The sequence below is a fragment of the Ascaphus truei genome, chromosome 7 (genome assembly GCF_040206685.1).
Source record: "Ascaphus truei isolate aAscTru1 chromosome 7, aAscTru1.hap1, whole genome shotgun sequence".
In the NCBI taxonomy this organism is placed as follows: Eukaryota; Metazoa; Chordata; class Amphibia; order Anura; family Ascaphidae; genus Ascaphus; species Ascaphus truei.
Window position 1 is genome coordinate 43,411,689 of NC_134489.1, and position 12,786 is coordinate 43,424,474.

At 51.0% G+C, this 12,786-nt stretch overlaps 1 protein-coding gene across 1 annotated transcript; it reads left to right on the forward strand.

The window, feature by feature from the left end:
- Window positions 1-9,218: 9,218 nt before the first annotated feature.
- Window positions 9,219-12,693, forward strand: CKS1B (CDC28 protein kinase regulatory subunit 1B). The gene is made up of 3 exons (XM_075608109.1): window positions 9,219-9,548; window positions 11,486-11,613; window positions 12,195-12,693. The coding sequence occupies exons 1-3, from the start codon at window positions 9,490-9,492 to the stop codon at window positions 12,242-12,244; spliced, it is 237 nt and encodes a 78-aa protein (XP_075464224.1). The 5' UTR covers window positions 9,219-9,489; the 3' UTR covers window positions 12,245-12,693.
- Window positions 12,694-12,786: the final 93 nt, after the last annotated feature.

A 12,786-nucleotide genomic window follows, 5' to 3' on the forward strand; every position in this document is an offset into this window, starting at 1 on the left:
GGTGGGGCGGGTCACGGCGATGCACCGGCGGTGGGGCGGGTCACGGCGATGCACCGGCGGTGGGGCGGGTCACGGCGATGCACAGGCGGTGGGGCGGGTCACGGCGGTGTGGCGGGTCACGGCGATGCACCGGCGGTCATTTGGACCCAATATCCTAGATCAGTGGTGCACAAACTCCCTGCCCCCCCCCCCCACCTGCTCCCTCCTTGGTCGCGCCCCTTCTTGCATCTAATGATGCGTCAAATGACGCTGCAAGGTCATGTGACCCGCGCGTCATTTGACACCACGTTGCCATGGCGATGGAGTCACACAGCCGGCTGTAACAAGGTGAGTGTTGCAGAGGCCTCACGCGATCCCCCGGCATTAAATGCCCGGGGGAAGAGGGCGGGGCCTACGCAAGCGCCTGCGGCCCCCCAGAAAAATCTCCCGCCCCCAGTTTGCGCACCGCTGTACTAGATCATGAGCTACTGCTTCTCATATCCGTCATCAGGTCCTCAACCAATACAAACAGCAAACACACTGCTCTACATAATGATACAGAGTATCTTTATACCTCAGGGCAGGGGTGGCCAACTGCACTCCTCAAGGGCCAGCAACAGGTCAGGTTAACCCTGTTTCAGCACAGGTGGCTCAGTCGAAGAGCCTGCTTCAGCACAGGCGGTGCAGTCGAAGACTGAGCCACCTGTGCTGAAGCAGAAATACCCTGAAGCCCTGACCTGTTGGGGGGCATTGGGCCCCCTGGTGTAATGAAATAGACAAATTGTAGCACCACTTCTTCCCAGAACTACCTCCGACTGCCCTTATCCCGCAGAATAGTGGTACTATGCGTGAGTAACATGCCTCAGTGGGAGGCTGGTGCTGGCAATGTGAAGTCCCTGTGACCGCTCGCTGCTTCTCGTACCCTTGACCCTGTCACCCCAGTAAAGAGGAGCGGGATGCAGGGAGTGGGAGGTCAGGAAACAGCAGGGGGGCAGGAAGGGGAACAGACAGAGTCCAACTCTGCACAGACCACAAGATAAGTCAGCACTTGGAGATCAGCCTGAGCCCTCCCCCTCTCTCCCACTGACCTGAGCCCTCCCCCTCTCTCCCACTGACCTGAGCTCCCCCCCTCTCTCCCACTGACCTGAGCCCCCCCCTCTCCCACTGACCTGAGCCCCCCCCTCTCCCACTGACCCGAGCCCTCCCCCCCTCTCTCCCACTGACCTGAGCTCTCCCCCCTCTCTCCCACTGACCTGAACCCTCCCCCCCTCTCTCCCACTGACCTGAGCCCTCCCCCCCTCTCTCCCACTGACCTGAGCCCCCCCCCTTCTCTCCCACTGACCGGAGCCCTCCCCCCTCTCTCCCACTGACCGGAGCCCTCCCCCCCTCTCCCACTGACCGGAGCCCTCCCCCCCCTCCCACTGACCAGAGCCCTCCCCCCCTCTCTCCCACTGACCTGAGCTGCTGTTCTATTTATTGACTGCCCATTGTGTCCCTGGGGCACCTGGCAGCTTCCTGCAGCCTTAACACTCTCTGCTCTCCCCATTCAGCACACAGGATAAGAGAGCTGCAGGAACCCCCCCCCCCCCCACCCCCGAAGGGAGGCTGCAGGACACCCCTCCCCCCCCCCCCCGTAGGGAGGCTGCAGGACACCCCCCCCGGAGGGAGGCTGCGGGTTGTGCTTTGCATCGCTCCAAAAAGAAATGCATCCTGAATGCATCATCTCCACCCTGAGCACGGTACATAATAACAACTTCTGGCGATTAGTCATTTAGAAGAAATATCGAATACAGAATATTAGTTTCAGGTACTCCTAAAAAAACAGCTCTTTCCTAAAGTTAGGAATTTTGTGCATAACCCAATTCTTTTTCATCACTGCCTGCAGAATCACTTCCTCAATGCATTCCATGTAAATCAAGCCCGCATAGTGTTAATTGTGCGCTTCTTGCACAGTACTGCACTACTGAGGATGCTGGCGCTATACTTGATAATGGGATAGCATAGCACCTCCATCACGTACAAAGAGGCAGCAGGAAGAGCTGGGGATCTGTAATGACAGGCATCCATGCTTACATCAGCTGGACCCCCGCCTCTCAATCCTTACCCCCACACGCCCAGCATGGAGACAGGATACAAAACAGAGACCCTCTGCTGAGCCGCCACAATGCCCCCCCCCCCCCCCAAGAATCAGGCCACAGATCTCGTCCAAGTACAGAGAGGAGGGCCACGTGCAGCTGTATCCCTCCTGGGAGCGTCTGCAGGAGGACCCAGCACATGTACACCTAGCACCGGCAGGAAACCCCACAACAGATTGTGTGCGAGGAGCATTAACATGAGGCGCAACATGTAAATAGGCAGAGGTGGAAAGCACTTAGGCATGCGACGGGTCTTCTTCATATCCTCAGTGCAACATGCACCGGGCCCGGACGTCCCATACTCATTTGTTTCCTACAAAGCAAGTAAATCGGGGGGGGAGCGATCCCCCGGGGGAGCGTGAGCAGTGTGAAGCAAGAAAGGGAACGTGCAGTCATTTAAAAAAAGGAATGGGGTGGGGGCTTCTGCCTTTAACCCCCTAACTCGGGGTGGGCAACTCCAGTCCTCAAGGGCCACCAACAGGTCAGGTTTTCAGGATATCCCTGCTTCAGCACATGTGGCTCAATCAGTGGCTGAGTCAATGACTATACCACCTGCGCTGAAGCAGGGATATCCTGAAACCCTGACCTGTTGGTGACCCTGGAGGACTGGGGTTGCCCCCCCCCTGCCCTAACTCAGACATGCATTTCCTGCCTCTCCAGCAATGAAGAGGTTACCTGACGTTTCCTATGAAGTTGATCGGCTGTGATAAATCACAGCTTGTACATGCAATGAATCACTTAACTACAGAGACAGGCCGTGGAGCAGAAATGGTTAACAAAAGCCCTCCACCAAGGTCACCGCAGGGGACAAGCCCTCCACCTACACCCAGAGGTCACGGGACCCGTCCTTACCACATACTCCATCTCTGGTGCTGACCAAGCAACGCAAATCCGATCTTCTAGGACCTACATTACGGCAACAAAAAGGGAGTTTAGGGATTGTGCGGTGGCGGCGGCGGCAGAGGGGAACGGGTGTCGCCTTTCTGCAATACGGGAGGGTCTCATATCGGAGGGGCTCGGAAAGGGTTTCCCAAGCGATCTGTATAGAAACGGCCCATCACAGAGGGGCTCAACTCCAGTCCTCAAGCCCCCCCTCAACAGGTCAGGTTTTAAGGATATTCCTGCTTCAGCACAGGTGGCTCAATCAGTCCCTGTTTCAGCACAGGTGGCTCAATCAGAGGCTCAGTCTTTGACGGAGCCTCTGATTGAGCTACCGGTGCTGAAGCAGGGATATTCTGAAAACATGACCTGTTTGGGGGGGCTTGAGGACTGGAGTTGAGAACCCCATGCCCATCACATATCAATGAATACAAAAAGAGGGGGGGGGGGGTGCGCGGGACTGTATTTGCACCAACTCAAACAGGCAAAGAGATAGTGAAACAGAATGTCTCAATAGGAGATACAGCGTAGACCTCTTAAGAGTTTTATGGGCAGATACTTTGTAAATCCGACTCAGAAATGGTGTCCCACTGCCATCTTTACTATCGCACACACCAGAAATGCATGTCCCTGCTGTGTATATAGAGAGGTCAGTCATACAGACACTTCCTGATCCACAAGGAAGAGCTGCTAAAATAACAACGTTCCAGCCGAGCGCTGCTCTCACACACATGTAACCCGACCAAAGACCAGGGGAAAGAACACCCTCAAATGGCAAGAAGTAGGAAAAGAAACAGCACAAAAGGCTGAGACAGTCTCAGCCTGCACACTGAATTCATCAGACCGCCCTGTGCGCAAGTACGTGCCCGCGCAAATAACCAAGAGCTATGACAATCCACATGCTCAGCCCATCGTCACCAAGCCATGCACTGGGGGCCCCCTGGCAGAGAATGCCAAGCCATGCACTGGGGGCCCCCTGGCAGAGAATGCCAAGCCATGCACTGGGGGCCCCCTGGCAGAGAATGGCTTTTAACCCTGGGCACATTGGATCTTACCCGTAGTTTGTGGTCTCGCCTGCTCCCTCTCTCCCAGATACAATTCCACACACTTCCTGGCTCCTGCACTTCTGATACTATCACACAGCTCACCCCAGAGGTGAGACGAGCCTGGACACATTGAGAATTCCTCAGCGGGTGTAGACAGGACCCCCCCCCCGAAAGAGGGGCATAAACACGTCTACCTAACTCTGCGAGTTTGTCATTCTGCAGGAAGTGATACAGCACAGGACATGGAGGGGCAGTAACATGATGCCTTGCAGATATAATTAGATCGTAAGCTTTTCTTCCAAATCTAGTCTATGCTGTGCCCTGCTCCTTTCACCATACTGGTTTATTCCATTGTCTGCGTATGTGGTAAAGTGCTGTGTGCGTAAAACAGATATATTCACATGCGTCGCTGGCAGCAACTCTGTGCTCAGGATGTTACTGCAAATCCTTTCAGAGTCTCCTCTGAGGTCCCAGAGATAATATGATCTAAGGGAAAGAGCTGGGGCTCCCATACCCGCGACTGCCAAGTGCTTCCAACACAAGTCCCTTCCTTTTCATAACGTGATATAATGATGCAGCCGGACCTGCTACATTCAGGATCAGGCGTGCGAATGGGAAGGGGGTGTGGACAGGGAGGCGCAGGGAGTGCACTGGGGGCGCAGGAAGGAGTGAGGGTGCAGGGGCAGCGTGCACAGGGGGTGGACTGGGGGCAGCGTGCACAGGGGGTGGTGGAGCAGGGGGTGGAGATAGAGGGTGCAGGGAGTGGGCAGGGGGCAGCATGCGCAGGGGATAGGGGCAGTGTGTGCACAGGAGTGACAGGGAGTGACAGGGGGTGAAAGGAGTGGGCTGGGGCAGCGTGTGTAGGGGATGGAGGTGCAGGGGCTGGGGGTGCAGGGGATGGGAATGCAGGGAATTGGAGAAGCGTGTGCAGGGAGTGGGCTGGGGGCAGCGGGCACATGGGACGGGGGTGCAGGGGGTGGGGACAGCCTGCGCAGGGGGTGGGGGCAGCGGGCACATGGGTGCAGGGGGTGGGGGCAGCCTGCGCAGGGGGTGGAGTCAGCCTGCGCAGGGAGCAGGCTGGGACAGGGAGCAGGATGTGAAGCTGCTCCTCCCCTGGCACAGGAATGACTTGGACTGGAACAGGAGCCTGTCTCACTAACTCACGGTGACGCTGCGAAGAGGGCCCATCCTCCCACCCGGGGGGAAATCCGTTCACACCGCACAGCCCGGGAGGGAGGCCTGCTCTGTATGTAGAGGCAGCTCCCTTACAGGCGAGGGGCAGGGGCCTGAAAAATCTCGCCCTTCTACAACAATAAAAAGGCCATAAGGGTAACACATAACAACTACATCCTGTAGCACACCGCTTACACTCTAATCCACGTCACACGTTAACCTCGGCATTACCAGAGCAGAACATGCAGCTAATGAACAGCAACCCTGGGTGTCTGAGCCATCACATACCGACTTGAACATTGCCAACTGCAAGTATAATGATAACATGATTATCTTACACTGCTGCCCAGCGGGTCAGACTTACATGAGGCTGAAGAAAAGTTATGTGACAGGGACAGAAACATCGATGGATTAAAAAAAAAAACTTTTATACCGACTGAAATGCCAGAATACTTCTCTGTAAACTATAACAAAAACCTTTAGAAGGTGCAACTGAGGTAAAACAACTCAGGTGAGAGATCATGACATACCGTAAATATTAAAAACAATTTCAGAAAGGTGTTTCTCCTGTTTGTACATAAACACTATTGAGCATTGCCAGGATGGGGCATAAATGACGCCCTCTTATCACACAAAAGGCTTATGTCAATGTTTGAAGATAAAATCTGAAAGTGAAATGCACATTCAACTTTGCGTACCTGACAGGTGAGATCAGGGGGCGGGGTTAGCTCCTGACTGAGCCAAGCAGAAGGTTCCGAGTGACACATCAGGTAAATCATTTGACATGGAGGGTGGGAGCACATCACAGCCCATCTCCAGAGAATAAGCAAACACAGAATGCCAAGGCTGACCCTCGGACAGTGGGGCATTTACACCAAGCGACATGGTGCCGAGACCAGGAAGGGATGAAACCATTTTAATGCTACACATTGCACTGTGATATGTCCAGATCACGCACAGCAATGTGCTCCTGCCCCATCTGCAAACAAGAGTCTTACAGCAGGGGGGCTCAACTCTAGTCTTATAGCCCCCTCCAACAGGTCAGGTTTTCAGGATATCCCAGCAAGACAGCCTCTGAGCCACTTGTGCTGAAGCAGGGACTGATTGGGCCACCTGTCCTGAAGCTGGGATATCCTGAATACCTGACCAAGGGGGAGCTAGAGGACCGGAGTTGACACATACTTTCAATTTGTTTATACATATTTACATATGTATGCCACGGACATTATCCAGACTCCGCACCCTACCCCACGCCCTACCGTCATTTCTTTCTTAGTGGGGGGGAGGGGAGGAAAGATGACCCCCAACGCACTAAAATCGGTTTTAGACAGCGCCAAAACGCAATATTATGTGACTCTCCGGTGCATCATTTTTACAATGAAACTGCTGGTGGCGACGCACGGTATTTCATGTAATAACTGTTCCTGGAAATCTGCTAGGCCTTGAAGTAGAAACACAATTCCAAGTAAATCACCAAGACTGTATTCTTGTTTATAGTGCAATCACTGCAGTATTTCCAGTGACAGCTCAGAAAAGGCTCTGCATAAAACACACAAAATATGAATCCAGTGCATTTTGGCATTAAACGAAACCTGTAGGGCAGGGGGTGCTCAACTGCAGTCTTCATGCCTCCCCCACCAGGTCAGGTTTTCAGGATATCCCAGCTTAAGCACAGGTCGCTCAATCAGTCCCTGCTTCAGCACAGGTGGCTTTGACTGAGCCTCTGATTTAACTACCTGTGCTGAAGCTGGGATATCCGGAAAACCTGACCTGTTGGTGGGGGGTGGGGGGGACTTGGGTACTGGAGTTCAGCCCCCTGCTGTAGGGGGCGACACCTTACCGGGAGTTAACCTGCAACCAAGCTTGGTGAATTTGCCCGTATAGCGTCAATGTAATAAGGTGCTGCGCTTCAGCGCAGCGCCGGTCACGGAGACATTTGGGGTGTGGTTATAGTCGATAAGATAATTGAAACATTATCATGGATGTATTGAAGTTAACACAGGGAGTTTAATGGGATCTGAGCACCGACATCTTCCTTTTTTGGAAACAACAAGAAACTCCATATAGATATTACAAAATGATTAGGAGTGGGGATGGAGACTGAATGGGGAGGGACGCGCCTGCCACCGCAATCCTTTAATTAAAGATGAATTATTATAACAAAGATAATTATTTTCCTTTGCTCCTTTTTGTCAACACAAAACAAACACTAGATTTTACTTCAACCGGCACAGATTAAAGCACCCACAGGGATATCTGTGTTTGTGTATCTGTGAGATGACACTGTGTGTGTGTGAGAGAGAGAGACACTGTGTGTATGAGAGAGAGAGAGACACTGTGTGTATGAGAGAGAGAGAGACACTGTGTGTATGAGAGAGAGACACTGTGTGTATGAGAGAGAGACTGTGTGTGTATGTATGTATGTATGTATGTGAGAGAGACACTGTGTGAGAGACTGTGTGTGTGTGAGAGAGACTGTGTGTGTGTGTGTGTGTGTGAGAGAGAGACTGTGTGTGTGTGTGTGTGTGTGAGAGAGAGACTGTGTGTGTGAGAGAGAGACTGTGTGTGTGTGTGTGTGAGAGAGAGACTGTGTGTGTGTGTGTGTGTGAGAGACTGTGTGTGTGTGTGTGTGTGAGAGAGAGAGACTGTGTGTGTGTGTGTGTGAGAGAGAGACTGTGTGTGTGTGTGTGTGAGAGAGAGACTGTGTGTGTGTGTGTGTGAGAGAGAGACTGTGTGTGTGTGTGAGAGAGAGACTGTGTGTGAGGGAGAGACTGTGTGTGTGTGTGTGTGTGTGTGTGTGTGTGTGTGTGTGTGTGACTGTGTGTGTGTGAGAGAGACTGTGTGTGTGTTTGTGAGAGAGAGACTGTGTGTGTTCGTGAGAGAGAGACTGTGTGTGTGTTTGTGAGAGAGAGACTGTGTGTGTGTGAGAGAGAGACTGTGTGTGTGAGAGAGAGACTGTGTGTGTGAGAGAGAGACTGTGTGTGTGTGAGGGAGAGACTGTGTGTGTGTGTGTGTGAGGGAGAGACTGTGTGTGTGTGTGTGTGTGTGTGTGTGTGTGTGTGTGTGTGAGAGAGAGACTGTGTGTGTGTTTGTGAGAGAGAGACTGTGTGTGTGTTTGTGAGAGAGAGACTGTGTGTGTGTTTGTGAGAGAGAGACTGTGTGTGTGTTTGTGAGAGAGAGACTGTGTGTGTGTTTGTGAGAGAGAGACTGTGTGTGTGTTTGTGAGAGAGAGACTGTATGTGTGTTTGTGAGAGAGAGACTGTATGTGTGTTTGTGAGAGAGAGACGGTGTGTGTGTGAGAGAGAGACTGTGTGTGTGTGAGAGAGAGACTGTGTGTGAGAGAGAGAGACTGTGTGTGTGTGAGAGAGACTGTGTGTATGTGTATATATGAGAGAGACACTGTGCGTGTGTGTACGAGAGAGACTGTGTCTCTGTGTGGGAGTTATACATATATATACATGTTCTATTTTGACGGTAAGGGGCAATTGTTTGTGCTGCATCAAGCAGCAAATCTCAGCAGCTCCATACAGGTCTATCCCTTCACTGTGGGTCAGGTTAAAGATGGCCGCCCCCATGGTGTGTGTATAAGAAGTAGGAGGTGACAGGCCGGGCGCTGATATGTGGCCCTCAGGGGGCTGCTCACCGGGAAAGCATGGAGCGGGCGCGGTCCGGGGCAGCGTCTCTGCGCGCGGAGGAGTTCTGGAAACTTTTCCGTGATCTCTCCCGGGAAGAAACTTTTCCCACTTCCGGCTCCCGCTGCGTCACGTGGGGAGTGACGTCAGGCAGGCGGGCGGGACAACGCGGCCCCCCGCCCCCTTCCCTGGGAGCGTGATAAGCACGTGACCACGGCAGAGCGAGGGGGATGGTCCGCGAACCTCCCGCCACGGCCGGCTGCGGAAACCGGGAACCGCGCATGGGGGCTGCCCGCGTCCGCGTTCAGGCAGCGTGAGGCGGACACGGGCGCCGCCATGTTGGTTCCGCCGCTGTCACGCTAAGAGGGGGGCGCGCGGGAGCGTGCTGTCAGCTTGCACGTCAAGCCTCGTTCTGGAAGCGAGGCACGCCCCTTTCTGAATGCTATTACGCGGGATGATTGGCTGCAGTACTTTGTCCAGCTCCCTCTCAACCAATGGAGGTGCGGCGGAGACAGCCGCTTGTGTGATAGGGCAGCTCCGGCGACCAATAGGAGAGCGGCGCGCGGGAGTTTGAAAAGGCGGGAGGTGAGGCGGGTAACGGTCAGTCTGCGCCTGGCGGTGAGTGAGGCAGCACCGACCTGCGCTATGTCCTACAAGCAGATATACTACTCCGACAAGTACGACGACGAGATGTTCGAGTACCGGTGAGGAGTGCGGGGCCCTGTCTGGGAGTTTCGGGGGCGGGTGATGGGGAGAGCCGGGGGATTCGGGGGCGGGTGATGGGGAGGTCTGCGGGGCCCTGCCTGGGGTTTACAGGTGGTGGGGGGTAGTTAAACTAACACGGTGGCTTTCCTAAATGTTGCATCTTTTATTACTGTAGCATGAAAGCATTGGGTGTGTCTCTCAATGCGAAGTTCTTGTGCTGATGTATGTAGCTCGCCGCTTCATGCAGTATACATGCCTGTTGTATGTGATGTTGGGGGAACATGGCGATGATGTCTTTGTTATGGGAACTCCTGCAGTATTTGTGACAAATCTTATTTGGCATTCTGCACCATACATTGTCCGTTCAGTACTAAAGAAAGAGGGGCAGGGTGAGTGCAAATTGGGTTATCATTTTTATATATATATATATATATATATATATATCTATCTCTATATATCTCATACGATACCGGTTGCAACACGACATCAAGGGACAGCACGCAGGTAAGTAAATCATGAATTTTCTATATTTGATAGACACAAAAAACGATATTTCGGTCCCACAGTGGGACCTTTCTCAAGGTGGTGCACCACCTTGAGAAAGGTCCCACTGGGGGACCGAAATGTCGGTTTTTGTGTCTTCTATCAAATATAGAAAATTCATGATTTACTTACCTGCGTGCTGTCCCTTGATGTCGTGTTGCAACCGGTATCGTATGGTCTGTTATTGCTTTATGGGATAAGCACCAAAACTTATTTACTTGCATATGGTGTGCCGGCTGTGCATTGGATTCTGTGTATGTGTGTATGTGTATATGTATGTGTTATATACAGTTATATAGTATCTGGCATGTGATCAGTCAGGACGTGACCAGCTGCTGATCCCAGAGCTCTGCAGGTTGTGCTTGGTCACCACAAGTGACATCACCATTATTCCGATGTTATCATTGCTGGTCCCACCTCCTAGGACTTTGGCAGAAGACTAGGACTGCAGTCCTGTGCCTTTACTTAATGTTGCATCCTGATCCTGTTTACCTTCCTCTGGATCAATATATTGTAAATACAAATACAGAAAGCATAGGCTGAACTTGATGGTTGTCTACAGGCATACCCCACATTAACGTACGCAATGGGACCGGAGCATGTATGTAAAGCGAAAATGTACTTAAAGTGAAGCACTGCCATTTCCCCACTTACCGATGCATGTACTGTACTGCAATCGTCATATACGTGCATAACTGATGTAAATAACGCATTTGTAACAGGCTCTACAGTCTCCCAGCTTGTGCACAGCTTCGGTACAGGTAGGGAGCCGGTATTGCTGTTCAGGACGTGCTGACAGGCGCATGCGTGAGCTGCCGTTTGCCTATTGGGTGATATTTACTTACTCGCGAGTGTACTTAAAGTGAGTGTACTTAAAGCGGGGTATGCCTGTATTTTATATTTTATATTATATAAATGTTGACCACCTATGTAACATAACACAATGGGGGGAGGAGGGTGTTGGACCCGGTTATAGTTGCATAGTTGCATTGAGGACATTGGATTCTTGCTTATCTCTGAAAATGCCAAATTGATATGGGATGAGGTTCTAAATATTTGGTGTTCCTAAGCAGGGGTATTATGGGCTTCAGTTGTCCACAGATAAATGGTGTGTGGGTCATTTTCAGTGTTCCTGGTGACAAGTGTGTTCCCAAAACAATCACATTTCACTGAATGAGGGTTCTCTGCAGAGCCTCGCAATGAATATGGGTACCCAAAGCCTGATGGGGAAAACTGTTTAGTTTGCCAATGCCCTGGTGGCTCCTATCTGAAGAACTCTGGCATCTGCTGAAGTGTGTGTGTGTGTGTGTGTGTGTGTGTGTGTTATATCAGTTGTGGTGGTAAACTGTCAGGCTATTCTGCATAGTAATAATAATTATACCCTGTATTGCAGGCATGTGATGTTGCCCAAGGATATAGCTAAGCTTGTCCCTAAAACGCACCTCATGTCTGAATCTGAATGGAGGAACTTGGGTGTCCAGCAGAGCCAGGGCTGGGTGCATTACATGATCCACGAACCCGGTGAGTTGCTGTTCCAGAACAAAACTGTGTTTCGGGCTATTGATGTCCCGACTTAAGACTTTAGTCAGGAGTCTGTAGGGTTTACATTTTTACCATGTGCCTGAAGCAACCTTTTTGAAATGTTAAATTATGATGCCTTTTCATTATTTATTTTTTTACAATTTCCTCATGCTGCGGATAATTTGCAATAAATGGAAAGTTATTTTGATGGGTATGGAGTCAGAACATGAAGATACCTTGGAGGTTTCAAAAGCTCTGTACCCTAAAATGTCATTTGTGAGCCCCTTTGAAATGTGTCATGACCTCCTACATGTGTGCTTTGGGTCTTAAACATGACACATGATGGTCACTGCATCCACTTGGGATAAATATATGAATTGGGTCATGTGCTTATAGTATAAACGCATGCAATTCAGCAACAAGGATGACTTCGGGAAGAAATCGGTGTCAGTCAGTTCTGTAGGTTTACTGCAGCCATTATTTCATGCCAAGCAGCAGTAAATTGTGTTGTGATCAAAGTGACAATTCTGCCTTTTTGCTTAGAACAGACTTTAACTTTTTTTTTTTTTTTCTCACTCCAGAACCTCACATTTTGCTCTTCCGGCGGCCGTTGCCAAACAAGAAGCTTTAGAAATCTCCACCTCCTGTATATATCCTTGGCTATTCCTGTTAGCTGCAAGCACCTTTACCCTTGAATGTTGGATTTCAATTCTGGCTCACCTCTGGTTATTTTGTTGGAGTTGTCATCACACAGCAGGATGCGATGTTCTACTTCATTTCTGGACTGATACTGATGGTGATTTTCAAATCAAGATCCACACTGATGAACTTGGCTGGAATAGATGTCTGATATTTATGTTGGTCTCTGTATTCATTGTCTGTAGGGCAATACTGCAGCACTTTCACTGCTGAAATGAATTGTAAAGGTTAACCCTTTCAGCAGAGACTGGGTTGTATTGACGTGGTAGAACCCTCTGTCTGTTTATATTTGCATGTTATATACATTACATTCGGACACTGCAAATCTGTTTGCAATGTGTGGGTTTTAAAACTCACTTGAATAAAGTGATTAGGTTTTTATGTGTGTTTCTGTTCATTGGTGGGTGTGTCTGATATAGGGGGATAAAGCATTTCTCAAGCAGTCTAGCCGTCTAGAAGGTTAAAGCAACAATC